This window comes from Pyrus communis, chromosome 3 (assembly GCF_963583255.1).
Source record: "Pyrus communis chromosome 3, drPyrComm1.1, whole genome shotgun sequence".
Classification (NCBI taxonomy): Eukaryota; Viridiplantae; Streptophyta; class Magnoliopsida; order Rosales; family Rosaceae; genus Pyrus; species Pyrus communis.
In genome coordinates, this window is record NC_084805.1 from 26968168 (window position 1) to 26985170 (window position 17003).

Here is a 17003-nt window from a genome sequence, read left to right on the forward strand (position 1 = left end):
AAAAAGTGAAGAAAAAAAATGATATCCCTTTTAGATGGTAAGTACAAAAACGAGGTAAGTACTGCAGTGGGAGCTATGGAAGGGATTACACAAATCAAAACTGGTAAATGTAAGCCATTTCTAGAAATCGAATCAACCAAAGCCTAGATTACGTTTATCATTAATGACAGTGCAAAAAGAACATGAACCCTAATACCGTTTATATAGAGCCTTGATCTAACCGGCACTTGAAGACCTGGTGCTATGATAGGAAATTAGCCTTCTCTTCTCTTGTACACACATAACGGTTCTCAAGCTTTCAATGGGGCAAGCATGCAAACTGAACCACCAACATACCGAGAACACTACTAGAAAATGTGCTATAGGGCACCGTTTTGAGGACACCCTTCTTCATAAGTGGCTTTGTAAATTGGACTGTCACCATTGTCAAAATTTGTTGTCTTAAACTTTTGTAACACCAATCATGGGTGGCTTTAACCTTTATAACACCATTCATTGGTGTCAAACTATAAAAATTTTGACACCAAAGACTTGTTATATGTTTTTCAACTTTGGGAGCTGATTTTATTTTATTTTTCAGTTTTCTTCTCCTTTTGCTGTCAAAATATTTTTATTTTCATTTAATAATGCTATTCTACAGTACTTCACCCCTCATATAAATACAAAGTTTACCCAACCTTAATTGTCAACCAGCTCTCTCCCCTCTTTGCGCTGAAACTCTCTCAAAGCAGCTCCAGCGAAAGCTGCAGCCTGATGGATCGGCGACTTTGATGACCCAATAGCCTCGGTTCCTTGCTCCAGCCCATGCGGGCGATTGGGCAGGGAGGCCCGAGTGAGAGGCCCAGCTCAAATTGGTGGCCCGAGAGCCTGAGGGCCAGGTGATGCCACGCTAACTTCAGGGTGATGTCAGCCACGATTTAATTAATTTTGCGTCAGGCGCATGCATAACACACGCACATGGGGGCACTCCCCGACAACTTTTCAGGCGCTGGGGCCCGCGGTGCAGAGGGCAAAAAAGTTACCGTTGGTGACCACGTGGCACGTTCTCATCCGTTGGATTTCAACGGTTACTTTTTCTAGACTGTTGGATTTCCAACAGTAAAAAAAATTTGAAACCTTCCGCAATATCAACTGTTGGATTTGAGATCAACGGTCCACGTTATTTGCCTTTAAAAATTAAAAAAAAAAAAGAATTCACATTTAAAAATTATGAAATGTTACCGTTGTGCCACATGGCACAATCTGGAGGGTTGTATTTCAAATTTTTTTTAATCCAACGTTAGAAATTAATTAAGTTAATAAAAAAAATAAAAATGTTAAAAATTAATTAAAAAAATGATTTTACATAATTACCTTCTCATTAACTTCTACCTTGCATCGCATTTTCATATTTTCTCAAATACTTTCAACCGCATTCCAATCTTTCTCTCAAAGTTTCAATCCAATTGGTTTCCAACGAAATGACTAATGATGCAGATACGAATTGGAAAATTATTGAAAGATGTTACGTTGTGTTCGTTGACTAGGTAGTATGGCCCGTGGTACTTATGTCCGTTGACCCAATACGTGACTCTTGATGCTTTTCCTTGCAGGACATCGTTGAACATTGGGGATTGGGTAAGGACATTGAGGTCATTTTGAGCTCTCGGAACACCAAAAAAAGCGTGTCAAATCCATGTATCAAATGATGCCACCGCCTCCAAAATGATACTTTTTGGTCATTTTCTGTTCCCATAAGCTCCTTGCCATGCACTTGGATAGTTTTTTCAGGTCCACTGCATACAGTCGATGCTTCCAATCATCCTAGAAAAACCTCGCATCTCGCCCTTCTTCAGAAGCCTTTGCAAGTCCATCTCAGTAGGTCTCCATAGGTACTCTATGGTGTAGAGAGATTCGATTGCGAAGCAAAACCTCATCAAGGACTCGATAATGGTTGATTTCTCCATCCTCGCTATCTCAGCCACTTGGTCTACAGATACTCCATATACAAGCATCCACAAAGTAGCAGTAATATTTTGCTCAGGAAAGAGACCCATAACACCAAAAACATCATTATTTTGCACAAAGTAAGAATCATGGTCGCAAACAGCAATCATGATTTTGTTGAACAAATGTCATTCCATTCTAAAATGACGTCTAAAGTACGTATCAGGGAATGCACTGTTACGAACAAAATAATCGTCCAATAAATCCGTACCTCGTCCATCTCATTTTCGTCCACCTAGAGATTGAACATTTGTTCCCCTTGCTTAAACAATTATTTCTCTTACTCATCAATTTCCCACAACATCCTTGAAGAAGACATTGTAAGAAGAAACCAGAAATTATGAATAATAATAGAGATTTTAATCTTAGTATGTGATTTCTTAAGATAGATGGTGGATTATATGGAGTTCACTAATACAAAATGGTAAATTTGTCGTCATCAGCACCGTTAATGGCAACTAAATGCCAAAGGGCAAAGACTCCAGCACATGGACGAAGGACTTGTAGTCATCAGCACCATTAATGGCAACTAAAGACCAAAGGGCAAAGACTCCAGCAAACACACCATTGACTAGTAGTCATCTTCTATCGTAAAATTAATTGGCAATATGAGAAGTAGTTCAACTTCTTATAAACCCATGCAAGGTCCCTCCTTCCATCAATGTATGACTCATTCTTAACACGCTCCTTCATGTGTGGTGAATTTACAAGCCTAACACAACGAGATGATGTGAAACACGTGTAGCTGTTTAACTTCATACGTGAAACAACCTGCTCTAATACCATAAAAAAAAGTTAGGTTCCACCATAAATCGTTCGAACTTCTTTGTGCACAAACTCCTCGGCAAAAACAAAACAAGCGTAGCATTCGGGCTAGACTGATTGATGAAGATTACTGAGTCATCAACTTGTGGAATGTGCCTGGAAATTTGGCTCCCTTCCAAATTCCCATCCTAACGATTTCAACAAAGTGCACATCCAGGACATCCTGAACGTCTTCTATATAAACCGGTAATATCATGCTTGCTTCTTCACATCCAGCTTGCCAATCACTACTCGAAGCAAAGCCATTGTCGACACAGAGCGCCCTCTCATCACCGGTGGTTCTTTGCGAGCAAGGGTTTTCGAAAGAAACCTTTTGATTGTTACCATACCCATCACCTTGGGGACCTTGGCATCTGAAGCCACGTCCAGCACATTGTACCAAGCTTCCATTGCTGCAAAACATGAGCGGTGGATGAAAAAGCATGGACGCGTTTACCAGGACAGCGCGGAGAAGGAAAGGCGTTTCCACATATTCAAAAACAATGTGGAGTTTGTCGAGAAATTCAACAGTGAAGGGAACAAGACTTACAGCCTATGCATCAACCGATTTTCGGATATGACCAATGACGAATTCCTCATGTATTATACTGGATACCCACTGAATCAACCTGATATGCAGATGCATCATTTACATACGAAAACCTAAGCCTAACGGATGTTCCCCCAAGCATTGACTGGGGGGAGAATGGAGCTGTTACTCCAGTAAAAGATCATGGGCAATGTGGTAAGAGCACCAACCACCATATTAACATAGGGCTAAGCTTCCTTGTACATATGTATGTATTACATTAATTACTTTCTTCGTGCATTCATTCCTACGGAAATTAATTCATATCCGTTTGTTCGAATACATGCAGTTTGTTCCTGGGCATTTTCCGCAGTGGCAGCAGTCGAAGGGATTACCCAAATCAAAACTGGCAAATTGATCTCACTGTCTGAGCAACAACTTGCTGTGATACAGATAACAATGGCTGCCAAGGTGGTCGGGCAGTTAATGCCTTTGCATACATTCAACAAAACGGAGGAATCACCAGTGAAGAAAATTACCCATACCAGAGTTTAGATGGCAGTGCCAGTACATGTGATATGACCAAGGCAAATGAGGCTGCTGCCTGGATAACTAGTTATGCAGAGGTACCTCCCAACAGTGAAACCGATCTACTCAAGGCTGTGTCCAAGCAACCAGTCTCCGTTTCCATCAATATATCAGAAGAATTTCAGCATTATTCAAGCGGGGTGTTCACCGGTGATGATTGTGGGACAGAAATGAGCCTCGCTGTTACCATCATTGGGTATGGGACAACTGAAGATGGCATCCCCTATTGGTTAATCAAGAAATCATGGTCCGATATGTGGGGTGAGATTGGCTACATGAAGATTCTTAGAAACGCTGATGTCCCAGGTGCTGTTTGTGGCCTTGCTACGAAAGCTTCCTATCCGATTATAAGTACTACAGACAAACCCGTAGGCTGTGAAAATGCCTGTATTTTGTACTTAAAGTATGATCTATGAAATTACATTATTTTACCTTTATATTCAACAATGAATTTTCCTACCCTGCTTAGGCTAAATTAATAACCACAGCTGCATCGGCAGTTTGCTGGATTATGCCTTTGAATACATATAGCAAAACAGAGCATGTGACAAAACGAGCATGCTTCCCAGATAACTGGTTATGGAACGTGCCTTCCACAGTGAAAACGACCTATTGAAGGCTGTGTCTCCATGACGAGCCTTTCAGTTTCCTAAGGTGGGATTTTCTCCAATGATTGTGGGACGGAACTGAACCACGCATTTGCAACCATCGGGTAAGGAGTGAATAAAGATGGCACCAACTATTGGTTGCTCAAGATGGGATGGGAGGTGGGGTGAAGTGAGAATGGCTATATGAAAATTTGCAGAAACATGCCATTGTATCTTTGTCGGCTGGCTATGGATTCTTCTTATCAAACTATCTAAACTATGGATATAATCAAGGGGTTAAGAGATCATCTCGACTTCACCTAACAAGACAAAACTACCAGGCTTCGCCTATAGCCAAGAAAATTCCTTGTAGTAGCTAATCCATACCATTCAATAAACTTTCGGGATCTTATAAAACATTATTGAAAACAGGATAATCTATACATTTCATTTGGTATTGATAAATTTAGTGATATGGATAGCCGAAAATGAGTTCTTACAACAAAGCTAACAGAACAAAATGGATATGCAAAATGGGTTCTGATTCAAACCAAAAAAAAAATTAGCCTTTCCAAATGAAACAATACAAAAGGTATCATGAGAAATAAGTTTGAAATTCTGCCTTTGTTCACAAGAATAAGCTATTGGACATCATTACCTTACATGCCATTGCACTTACCTAATAAACTGAATATGAAAAGACGCAATCAGGCCCGTTTTCCACTATTGGGATTGCTCTTCGTGCAGAGGACCTTCCGCCCCTTAGCACGTCGGCGCTTCATCATTGCTCTCCCACCAGTGGTTCTCATGCGTCTACGGAAGCCATGAGTTCGAGCCAAGGATTTCCTGGACCTACTTCTCTTGGTTAGACACAGGGCAGCCTTCCCTGCCCTTACCACCAAGCCAGAGCCTCTTCTTCTTCCAACCCCAACAGTAGAGCTCAAATCCAACCCCAAAGATAAACCTTCAAATTAAAAATCAAGTTCTCATCAATTCAAGGCCTGAAAAAATATCCTTTGGCAAGCTCTTCAGCAGAAACCAAATAAAGGCGCCAGCTTGCTTCAGTTTTGCGGAAGTATTAGCATCGGGTGACCAACGAAGAACTCACACATTCATCTAAACAGCACCTACCAAGTCTCTAACCACTTCTATATCTAATTCACTATGCTGTAAGGCATCTTTTGATCAGCAATCGAAGTACTTAATTTGCTAAAACTAATCAAATTGTAACCAAGAAAGTTACTTTTCATGAAGCTAGAGTACCTAAGCAAACTAAAAAATGAACAGAATTCAAGCAAGCAATGGAATGTGAATATACAACCGATCAGCTTATGAAATTCAACAACAAAAAACCCCCATCTGAACTTAGATTCAAATTTGAACAAGAATGCAGTACTTCACAATCTTCAGCAAAAAGGAGCAGACGCCCATTTTCCAAATCACCCAGAAAACAAAAACAACAATTCAAGCTTCAAGTTTTCTCAGAGAATCCCAGAGTAACGGTAATAAAAGAAGAAAACTTACCCGAGAACGCGGAAGCGGAAGCGATGGAGGAGGAAGAGATGAAGGAGCAGTGAAGCAACGGGGAGCGCGGGGCAGCGCCACCGCTGAGAGACACGGAGCTCTTCCTTGCAGTTGAGCCGGTGAGGAACGTGAGAGAAGCACAGGGTGTGGAGGCTCGACTGGAAAGGCAGGGCGACCATGCCATTGCTGAAATTGAAGCCATTCTTCCTTTTGCCTTCGTCTTCTTTCGTCTTCAGGTGTTGTTGCTCTGCTTTCTTCTTTCTTTCTGCGTTTTGTTGTCGCTAAAGAGGAGGAAGAAGATGAGGTTTTTGTGCCTTCGCCTTATCCAATCCAGTGTCTGTGGAATTGGTTTGGACCCTTTCGAGTCCGACCGGATTATCCATACTTCAAACGCACTGGGCTGGACCGGCCCATTACCCTTGCGTACATAGCCTGCCGAATGTAGTGCGTTATTATAGAATTATTTCGGTGCACTAATCAATTGGGGATGTAGCTCAAATGGTAGAGCGCCCGCTTTGCATGCGGGAGGTACAGGGTTCGATCCCCTGCATCTCCATCTTTTTAAATTTTTTTCTGTCAAGTTGAAACGGTAGATGATTGTGAATTTATTTTTATTTTTATATACAACAATATTTACGTGAAAAGAAAAATTAGTATCCAATTCGTTATTTTTGAGTTTCAAACAGCTTACTTGTAACTAAATCACATAATGATGGCCATAGAAAAGCTAAAATATCTCTGTAAATCTTTCCGACCTTAAAAAATGAATTGTCGTGATGAAACCAGCTAATCTTCTTTTTTAAGAAGAAAAAATGTTCTATTATATTTGAATCCCAAAATCTCCAAAAAAGAATTGGATGTGACAACATAATCAGTAGGTAATAACTACTAAATTGACAAATGTGTATAAGGCTTATTAAAGAAAGGAGACCTTTCTTGCTCAAGGGAAAACTTAGATGAGCTGTGTATATTTGACAATTACGAGATTAGGGTTTCATAAGCATGTGATATTTGGCACTCAATTATTTGCTTTAGTTTAAGACACTCAGAGAGAGGTCAGTCAACATTAAGATTCCATTTTTTTATACAAAAAAATGGTAGGTGTGGTTTCCAAATGCAGGCTCCAAATTCCACATTGGAATGGGCAAAACCAACTTGTTGCCAACCCAAAAACCACCTTCTATGTTGGGCACAGTTTAATCCTTTCTGTATTAGTTCTCACCCACTATTTACTACATTAGCACATAAGTCCAATCAATGATATCATCGTCATTTTCGGGCCACAAAAATAAATGCGAGTCTATTACATTGTCACACGATGTTTTATTTAATCACTAATATTATAATACAATGTATATCTCGTAATCTAAAAATTAATTGGTTTTATGTACGTATCTTCTTATATCTCTGAATAATGAAACCATTCAAAATAACAAGGAGGATCTTGGATCCACTTGTCTAACTAATGATCACAATTTATAAACGAAAGAATGTGTTAAATTGTTAACCATGTAGTAGGCAGATTTGCAAGCAACACCTTAGTCATGAAAGGCTGCTACTGGTAGGGGTCCCCTAATACAAGTTGTGCAAGCCAACTATGAATCCACTCTCTCTCTCTCTCTCTCTCTCTCTCTCTCTCTCTCTCTAGCAAAATGTTACGTGAGATTTGCTTGTAACGTTCCTTCTTTATTGTGTTAAAATGAGCTCAAGCGGTAACATAAATTTTAAGGTAATGATTCTCACACTTTCAATTTGTCTTTATGCATTTCTCTCATTATTTGCGTCTCTTCGTTTCTCCTTAATTCATTCAATTTTACAGTTGAAAACAATAAAGACTGCAACATAAAAAAAAAGGAGTGCAAAGATCACTCTCCGAATTTTCAAGTGAAAAATTCATGTGTCAGCAACTCTTCGAGCTTTCTTAATTATAAGAGAGTATGGATAACAATCCTCCTTCCAAGTGGCATGCGATCATGTAAAGGTTGCTACTTGCCAAGGTGGTTGAGGGGTTCACCATTTTTAGATGAGAACTTCTTAGTTAAGAGCCTTAAGACACAGACAAATCAAAGGTGAGACTGAGAGACACAAAGCCCCCACCATACATTAAATATGTGATTGGAGACCTGTTTTTGTAGAGTGAGATTGAAGGTACTAGGCCAGCACTGACCATGGAGGTTTAGAAAATCCATTTCCTAATCATATCAAGACTTTCTTTTCATTTCAACTTCAACTTTCTCAATAAAGAAGTACCACCATAGAGAGCTCTTTCAGCTTCCCATGGCAACCAATTCTGATCCACTACTCGTATGAGAGCGCCATTTCTTTTCTCCTAACACTTATTCAGCATAATGTTAACGATTGTTGAAGGGACCAAGACATCACCAAGACCAAGTCTATCATACTCACATTATTTAAAAATGAAGATTCCAATCAACTTGAAACACGACAGGGTTGTCGTTTAAGACAAAAATAAATCCCTCGAGTCATAGAATAGGACGCAAAAATAAGGTACAATCGGAGAAAACGAAACAGATAGACCCGAAGAAATTTCTTCTGGATGAAGAATTAGAGGTGGTTTATTTGAGTGATGAGATTCCATGGATGAAGAATTTAGCTTTTGAAGCACTCTTTTTAGGAGTAGGATTCTCTTCCCTCCTATTCCCATCCCCTTCCCTTCCTTCCTCTCACATATTATTTTTTGGCTTATTGTCTCTATAAAAAAAATCAATATAAGATGTTGACGTGGCTAAACTGTAACCGTTCAAATAGAAGGGGATGGAAGGGGAGATAATCCTCCTCCCTCTTTTTAATGGAGGGTTTTGGAGAGAGCTTTTGCAAGCACCTTCTGAAACAGAATCCACAATAGACTATCTACCTACTATATGTCATGGCATGAGAATTTAAGAACTCATTTTGGAAGTGTTTTTGAAATGATTCAAAGCGCTTTAGCGAACATTTTTTTGGGGTTTAAAAACACTTAAAGTGTTTTTTCATGATTCACTTGCATTTTTACTAAAAATTGATTCCAAAACCATTTATTTTTAAATCAAAAGCACATTCAACCAGTTTAAAAACATTTATAAACGAACTCTGAATTGGAGATCATGGGACCAACCTAAGTGTAGTGGTGGGCTTGAATACCAAGAGCTACCTGATATATTTTATTTTTTAACTGTTTTCTATATGTGGGGCTTGAGGACAAAGTTTTAGGCTTTTTAGCCAAAATAGTCATTGAGATTTGCATAAATCATCACTTTGGTCCTTGAGATTTCAAATCAATAGAAGTGGCCATTGAGATTGTCCACCATCCATCATTTTGGTCATTCGCTTAAAAACTCCGTTAAGTGTCGGAAGCTCTTGGCCGGAAGTTTGGGCAATGTTCAAAGCTTCGTAACTCAATTGTTTTTTAACCAAATTCGATCCATAATATATCAAAATGAAGATAGGAAAGTGTAGAATAAGATTATACCTATTTGGAAGCCCAATAGTTGCCGAAGATGGTTGGAAAATAACCTCAAAGTTGACTGGTCCGAGGGAAAACTGGACAACTCGTTGGAAACTGAGCAAACTTTAAACGTTCATAACTTCTTCAATACTCAACGTAATCAAGTGATTCAAAACCAAAAATCATACTTCTCAACGAGACGAAGAGAATGGTATCTTTTTCAGCAGCTAAATCTCCTTGGTTTGGCCAGAAAATGGCTCAAAGGTGGCTGTCTTGGCTTGAGTTAGCCACTTTCGAGCCATTTTCTGGCCAAACCACGGTGAGTTAGCCGCTAGAAAACTACCATTCTCTTTGTCTCGTCAAGAATTATGATTTTCTTTTTTGAATGACTTAATTTCGTTGAGTATTGAAGAAGTTACGAACGTTTAAAGTTTGCCCAGTTTCCAGCGAGTTTTCCAGTTTTCCCTTGGACCAGTCAACTTTGAGGCTATTTTTCGACCATCTCAGGCAACCATTGGGCTTTCAAATGGTATAATCTTATTCTACACTTTCTTATCTTCATTTTGATATATTATGGGTCGAATTTGGTTAAAAAATGATTGAGTTACGAAGCTTTGAAAATTGCCCAAACTTTCGGCCAAGAGCTTCGGGACACTTAATAGAGTTTTTAACGGAATGACCAAAATGATGGATGGTGGACAATCTCAAACCACTTCTATTGATTTGAAATCTCAAGGACCAAAGTGAGGAGTTATGCAAATTTCAAGAATCATTTTAGCTAAAAAGCCTTTATGAAAAGTCCAAAACAGATAAATCAATATACTGGAGTGATATGGCTTACCTAATGCTAAGGGCAAGGACTTAACAGCCTGTGGAACCCACCCTTTTGTTTCCCTCCCTTTGGGTGTTTCAATTTTGAATATTCCTCTTATGCTCATGAAATTCATCCAAGTATTTTAAGCCATCTCTAGCCAGGAGTTGTAAACTACGTTCAGTCTGAATTTATGCAAAATTCGTCTCCAAGAACCAAAAAAATATATATGTTAAAAAGGAGTCAGGTCAAAATTTAGCCAAAATATTGGTACATATAACAAGTCTTCAACTCTTTCAACGGTCGCCAACTTGTGCATCCCAAGCCAAATGTAAAATTTAAACTTGGCTGGAGATGTAAAAAATTAACAATCTTTGAATCATGCTCTTAGTTGTATTTGATGGAAAGAAAATAAATTAGTATCATAAAATTTTCCACATTTCTCTCCCCACGCTCTTTTCCTTGCCCACGGAATTACTTTAGTTTCTCACATAAATCATTATATGATAAAAAGAAACTTAGTTGCACATGCATGGTGTTATTTGTTAAGTATGCTCATCATGCCTTTACAATTGCATGGTTAAATTTTGTATTTAAAAAAAAAAATAAAAAATAAAGGGATCACCTGATGTTGGGAAGGCTGTAGAGGCATTTGAGCTTCTTTCTGGACATCATCGTGTGATTCACAAACGCTAACAATCGAATTTAGGACGTGCCTATAGAATACCGGTCTAAAATTTGTTGCCAACCACTAAACCACTCGTAATAATTTATTGCAAGATTAATTTGATTAATCCCTTCATTTCCTCCTCTAATTTTATCATTTGATTTTGCCCTGATAAATAAACACAGTAATATTACTTCCAATCAATTCCACGTTCTAAAATTTACTTTTTGATCAAATTTTATCACCTTCGCACCATTCTTCATTTCTAATCAAGGAACAAGAATTAACAAATGACCTGCAGAAGGAGTAAATAGATATGTGAAAATTATTTGTCTTGTATAATTGGAAATATAAGCATCCTCTACTGCGCGAAAATTTTTGTCATATAATCGAGTATACATCGCTTTACTAATATTAATATCTATCACATGACGAAAGACGTACTAACGGAAAAATATACGGTCGATTGTCCGAAAATCCTCTAAACATGCATGTAAGTTGACAAAAAAAAGGTTTTTTAGCTAAAATGATCTTTGAAATAAATAGATGTGATCCCTGAGTTTGTCCACCATCAATCATTTTGATCATTCCATGAAAAATTATATTAAATAAAGACCAAAATGACAATAATACTCTCAATTTTAACAAGCCAAATGATTTGATAAAAATTGAGGGTATTTTGTTATTTTAGCCTTATTTAATAAAGATTTTTCATGGAATGACCAAAATGATTGATGGTGGACAAACTCAAGAACTACTTCTATTTATTTCAAATTTCAGGAACCAAAATAAAGAGTTATGTAAATTTTAAAGATCATTTTGATTAAAAAGCTAAAAAAATAAAATAACATATTTAATAGAGCAACACATGATTTAACCATGTGATGTCAAAATTTCAATCTTGAGACCACGCACAGCAGCCAGCACAGAGGACAGAAGACAACCCGTGACCATGCATACCAATCGCCGATCGAATGTTAAAGAAACTTTTCTTTTTCCTAATAGTTCCCCCATTACAAGCCTCTCCCATTTTCAACCCATTCCACCTTCCAACTTCCCACTATTTCCAAACCCTTCCAAACTTTTCCAGCTCATCTAAGACAAAAGACAAAGAAACTAATTAATCAGTTTTAACTATGGTTTGTACACGTGAACCAAAGACATAAAAATATTTTAGTTAGAAGATGTGATTATGAGACGAAGGTTTAAGGCAAAAGAGGTAGATGAAGATCTAAGAAGATTTTGAAAGAGATTATAAGAAAAGATATGAAGTACTTAGAACTAACGGAAGACTTGACACAAAACCGTCTGCAATGGCATTCTAGAAATTCATATAGACGACCCCACTTAATGAAATAAGATTTAATTGTTGTTGTAATACGTCTAATACTACAATTTAATGGTTTGTATTAGTATTTTAGTGTGACTTACATAGATAACCATGATGTATAATATTTGTAATAAAATATAATATTTGTGTTGAATTCAATATGCATTGTGTTTGTGTGACTTAGTCCAAATTCCGTCTCTCACTATAGTAAAATACTTTTGCATAAACAATATCAATCAACTTCAATATTTGATATCCTCAGGCTCTAACTCTAGACATGTGAACCGCCGAAGCCAAACCTCTCCTTCCTAAAATTCCAAATTATTTACTATAAAAACTCGCATCCCACACTTCGTTTTTCTCTCAAAATCTCAAATGGGTTTCAAGCTCCAAGCTCCGCTGTGCCTTGTAGCTCTTCAAGTTCTGGTCTTCTTCTCAGAAGAAGCAGAGTCAGTAGGGCACAGCCATGGCAGCAGCTTGAGAGTCCACAGGAAGCAAGTGAGCCGCTGCAATTTGTTCGAAGGCAATTGGGTTTTTGATGCTTCTTACCCCCTTTATGATTCTGCCACCTGTCCCTTCATAGATCCCGAGTTTGATTGCATCAAGTATGGCAGACCTGATACGCAGTTCCTCAAGTATGCCTGGAAGCCCGCCTCCTGTGACTTGCCCAGGTACATATTAACCCTTCCTGTATCATAAATTCTCCATGCATGGTGTTCGTTCCATACCATTTTCGTTAAATTATCGCTATAAGATAATCGAGAATTGTTATTAGCACTTGTACAACCCTCCTCCGTACTGAAATAGATAAAGGAGAGAGACTGCATGATGACGTTTTTGTGGTGCTAACCAACAATAATTCTCTAAACACGTGTCTCAAATTATGTTTTTAGAATGAATATTAGTAGATTAGCGTTAACAACGTGGCTCAAACAATAATATTAGTTGTTTAATTATTATTGAAACAGGTTTGATGGGGTGGATTTTCTGAGGAGGTGGAGCGGAAAGAAGATAATGTTTGTGGGCGACTCACTGAGTCTGAACATGTGGGAATCGTTGTCTTGTATGATACATGCGTCGGTGCCAAATGCCAAGACCACCTTCAGAAAAGGCTATTCTGTGAACTTTGAGGTGGAGAGATTTTTCACACGCACTCTCTCCCTCTCTCCCTCTCTCTGCTCTTTCCAATTTCTCTCTCTATCTCTGTGCATGTCCGTGTCTTTCTCTTTTTCCAACATGTTCTGCTTTTTTCCCCTTTTTTTATTGTTTTTGGCAGGTTGGTTCCCCACACTCTGCTGTTTTCCACTGGTTTACTCGTTTTTTTTGGGGATTTGGATTGTATCCGGACACAAATTAGGATTTCCATATCTTAATCATGTACGGTTAGAAATTATTTGATTTTTTTATTTAAAATTAAACTAAATAGCACATGAAGAAAACTGATTATACAATGAACAATTAGGATGTGAAGATCCTTAGCATCCCCATAAAGAGAATCCGAAGAGGATCCTTATCCATTTTTTTCTGAATAATAATTGACTACTCAAAGATGAGTAGGAACTCCTACTCAAAACTCTTAGTGTTTTAAGCATAGAGTTTTGTGCATATGATCAAAACCGTTTATACTATGAATCACACTGTAAAGATCATTTCTACAAAAAAAAAAAAAAATTAAAACTAATGTCGTTTAGTCAATCTATTGTAGCAAATATATAGACGGTTCGTAATGTTTTTACCAATTATGTTCATTTGTTTTTAAACAGCTTGATGACTAAACGATCTTAGTTTTAATTGATTTTTTTCAGATGCGATTTTATAGGGTAATTTATAATATGAACGGTTCTAATTATAAACACGAAGTTTTATAGATTGACAACAAACAATTCTGAAATTTTTTTAATAGAAGTTCCTACTCATCTTTTAGTAGTCAAGTATTGTTTTTTTTTTCTACCATGTTGAGTTGTTTAATTGTGTAAACTTGCAATCATAAGTCAATCACGTATTGTCGTTGAAAAAGCTAGAACGTTTAACAGTTTGTGATCGATATACCGTGAGTTGTGGGCAGCAAATCAGATGTGCTGAACAAACTATAGGTGAAACCAACCAACAAAAGATTGTCGTGGGGTTTGGGTAGGGAAGAGGAAAAAAAGTTAAAAACAAACTTTCTCATCTGAGCAAACTATAGGTGAAACCAATAAACGATTGTTGTGGGGTTGGGTAGGGAAGAGAAAAAATAGTTAAAAGACAAACTTTCTCCTCCATTTTTCTTTTCCCTCTTTATTGTCCTCTGGGTTAGAAACATATATGTTTCATGTATTTTTTCCCCTTGGTTTAAGACTAGGTAAATAAAAAGAAAAAGAAATAGTTTTCGTACAGCCATTTTCTCTTCACGCACGCTTTTTTTTTTCTTTTTAATATTTGAATCAAGCAATTTAAACGAGAATCAAAGGGAGTAAGTGTAAAGGAAGAAAACAAAAGTTTGAAGATAACTACCTCAATGAAAAAGCATATAGAAAACCGTAGAACCTAACTAAGGATATAACTCCGGGCACGTTTTGTTTGAATTTGATAGCTCACTAAGTACTTAACATAGTTTCATACCCTTTCAATAGGAGGCTTCTCTACCCAAAAAAAAAATTGTAGGAGGACTTCAATTTGCATCATATTATCTGTATTTTTTTTTCATGTTCTTCTACATTATTATTTATTTTCCACGTAGATCTTTAAAAGCCATGAGCTTTCCATGCTGTGATGAGCAACCAGCCAACCTGTAATGGACCGCTTTCTTCAATGATCTTTCTGCAATGGGGTTTCAATAAATCAATTTATAATTGTTCCTCTTTTTTTTCGGTCAAATTATAATTGTCCCTTGTTGAAATACTATCCATTATCAAAATTATGCATGTGGGTGGCTTCTTGTAGTAATATGACTTTTTTAGAAGTGTTTTTAAAATGATTGAAAGCGATTCAGCGAAAATGTTTTTGGGTTCTAAAAAGTATTTAAAGTGCTTCTTGGTGCTTCTTCCAAAAAGCACTTTGTTTTTTTTTTTTTCAGGATTCACTTACATCTTTATTAAGGAGTTGTTTCAAAAACATTTTCAACATAATTGCATTCAACCATTTTTAAAGTCATTCCAAACGAGCTCTTAATTAGTTAAATGAATGGTTTTATAATTGTGTTATTTTGTGCAGGACTATGGAGTGACTTTGTTTATGTTCCGGACACCGTACCTTGTAGATATAGTCAGAGAAGAAGTTGGCCGTGTGCTAAACCTAAACTCCATCAACGCCGGAGATGCATGGAAAGGGATGGACGTCCTGATCTTCAACTCTTGGCATTGGTGGACCCACACCGGCAATTCTCAACCGTACGTTTCAACTCATTACTTTTTTTTCCCTCACTCACGCGAGTGACTGTTAATCATTAATGAATATTGAGTGACTGTGGGTCGTTTATACATAGTGGGAATCAATGAATGGATTCTGAGTGACTATTATTGATTGATGAACTCTGATTTTCCCACAATGCAATAACAACTCACTGAATCCGAGCATGTGGGCAATGCATTGTTGCTGAATGTGAGTTGTTCATGCATTTTGAGCCCTACAATGCATTAAACACCTCACAGACTCACAGGAAATACTCAAGTGAGTTAAGCATCGTCTATGACCATGAGCCGCTTATGCACTATAAGCAAAATGCATCAATGACTCATCACACCCACACGAGTGGGTAATGCATTGTGAATGGATGTGAGCCGTATATACATTGTAAGCAAGCCCCACAATGCATCAACAGCTCACAGCTCCCTACGGATGAGCAACTAAGATTAGCAGAACTTTTGTTTTTCTGAGTATTGCATTTGATGCTTGTATTGTGCAGATTTGATTATTTTCGGGATGGGACAGAACTGTACAAAGATATGGATCGTTTGACAGCATTTTATAAGGGGCTTTCCACATGGGCTAAATGGGTTGACTCAAATGTTGATACTTCAAGAACCAAAGTCTTCTTTCAGGGCATTTCTCCGACACATTACCAGTAAGGAAAAACTGAGACTTGCAGATATAATTAACAGTGATTATGTCACTTTAATCGTAATTAACAACGTCGTTATTGTGTTGAATTACCAGGGGACAAGAATGGAATTCGCCGAAGAAGAATTGCTTAGGAGAACTTGAACCGCTATCGGGATCAACCTACCCAGCAGGGGCACCTCCATCCACTGCTGTTGTCTATAAGGTGCTGAGCACGATTAAGAACCCGGTTTACTTGCTCGACATTACAATGCTCTCGCAGTTGAGGAAGGATGCTCATCCCTCGACTTACAGCGGCGATCATTCAGGCAACGACTGCAGCCATTGGTGCTTGCCAGGGTTGCCTGATACCTGGAACCAACTCCTATACGCAACTCTCATCATGTGAATTGTGAAGATCAACACTGAGCTACAGTAGCAACCAATTTTAGTTTGGGAGATGATTCCTGCACTCACGTTTTCTCCTTCAAGAGGGAGAAAAAGACGGTGCGGAAATCATTTTCTTCTAGTTTCCTTTATTTCAAATTCACATCGATTGGTAAACGACAATAAGTGGCAGAATCAGTTGTAAATTGATTGTTTTACTGAACCAGAAGAATGGTTTCGAGTTCATAGATAGACAAAGAATAGATTCAAATCCGAATGAGAGTGTAAGTGTGGTCAAATTGAAGAAATGTACATGTGGAATTTTCCA

General features: G+C 37.9%; 3 protein-coding genes, 1 non-coding gene and 1 pseudogene across 4 annotated transcripts; 3 read left to right on the forward strand and 2 right to left on the reverse strand.

Moving 5' to 3' along the window:
* Positions 1-1766: 1766 nt before the first annotated feature.
* Positions 1767-2096, reverse strand: LOC137728535 (uncharacterized). The gene has a single exon (XM_068467295.1). It carries the CDS (start codon positions 2094-2096, stop codon positions 1767-1769), a length of 330 nt encoding a protein of 109 aa, XP_068323396.1.
* A 279-nt stretch (positions 2097-2375) lies between these two features.
* Positions 2376-4646, forward strand: LOC137728536 (senescence-specific cysteine protease SAG12-like; annotated as a pseudogene).
* Positions 4647-4951: 305 nt separating this feature from the next.
* Positions 4952-6341, reverse strand: LOC137729105 (large ribosomal subunit protein bL34c). Its single transcript, XM_068467933.1, has 2 exons — positions 6019-6341; positions 4952-5458 (listed from the first exon to the last, which is right to left on the reverse strand). The coding sequence occupies exons 1-2, from the start codon at positions 6218-6220 to the stop codon at positions 5202-5204; spliced, it is 459 nt and encodes a 152-aa protein (XP_068324034.1). The 5' UTR covers positions 6221-6341; the 3' UTR covers positions 4952-5201.
* A 160-nt stretch (positions 6342-6501) lies between these two features.
* Positions 6502-6574, forward strand: TRNAA-UGC (transfer RNA alanine (anticodon UGC)). Its single transcript has one exon. It is a non-coding gene; the product is annotated as a tRNA-Ala (tRNA).
* Positions 6575-12468: 5894 nt separating this feature from the next.
* On the forward strand, positions 12469-16987 carry LOC137729493 (protein trichome birefringence-like 38). The gene is made up of 5 exons (XM_068468454.1): positions 12469-12942; positions 13240-13402; positions 15464-15639; positions 16155-16313; positions 16406-16987. The coding sequence occupies exons 1-5, from the start codon at positions 12647-12649 to the stop codon at positions 16695-16697; spliced, it is 1086 nt and encodes a 361-aa protein (XP_068324555.1). The 5' UTR covers positions 12469-12646; the 3' UTR covers positions 16698-16987.
* Positions 16988-17003: the final 16 nt, after the last annotated feature.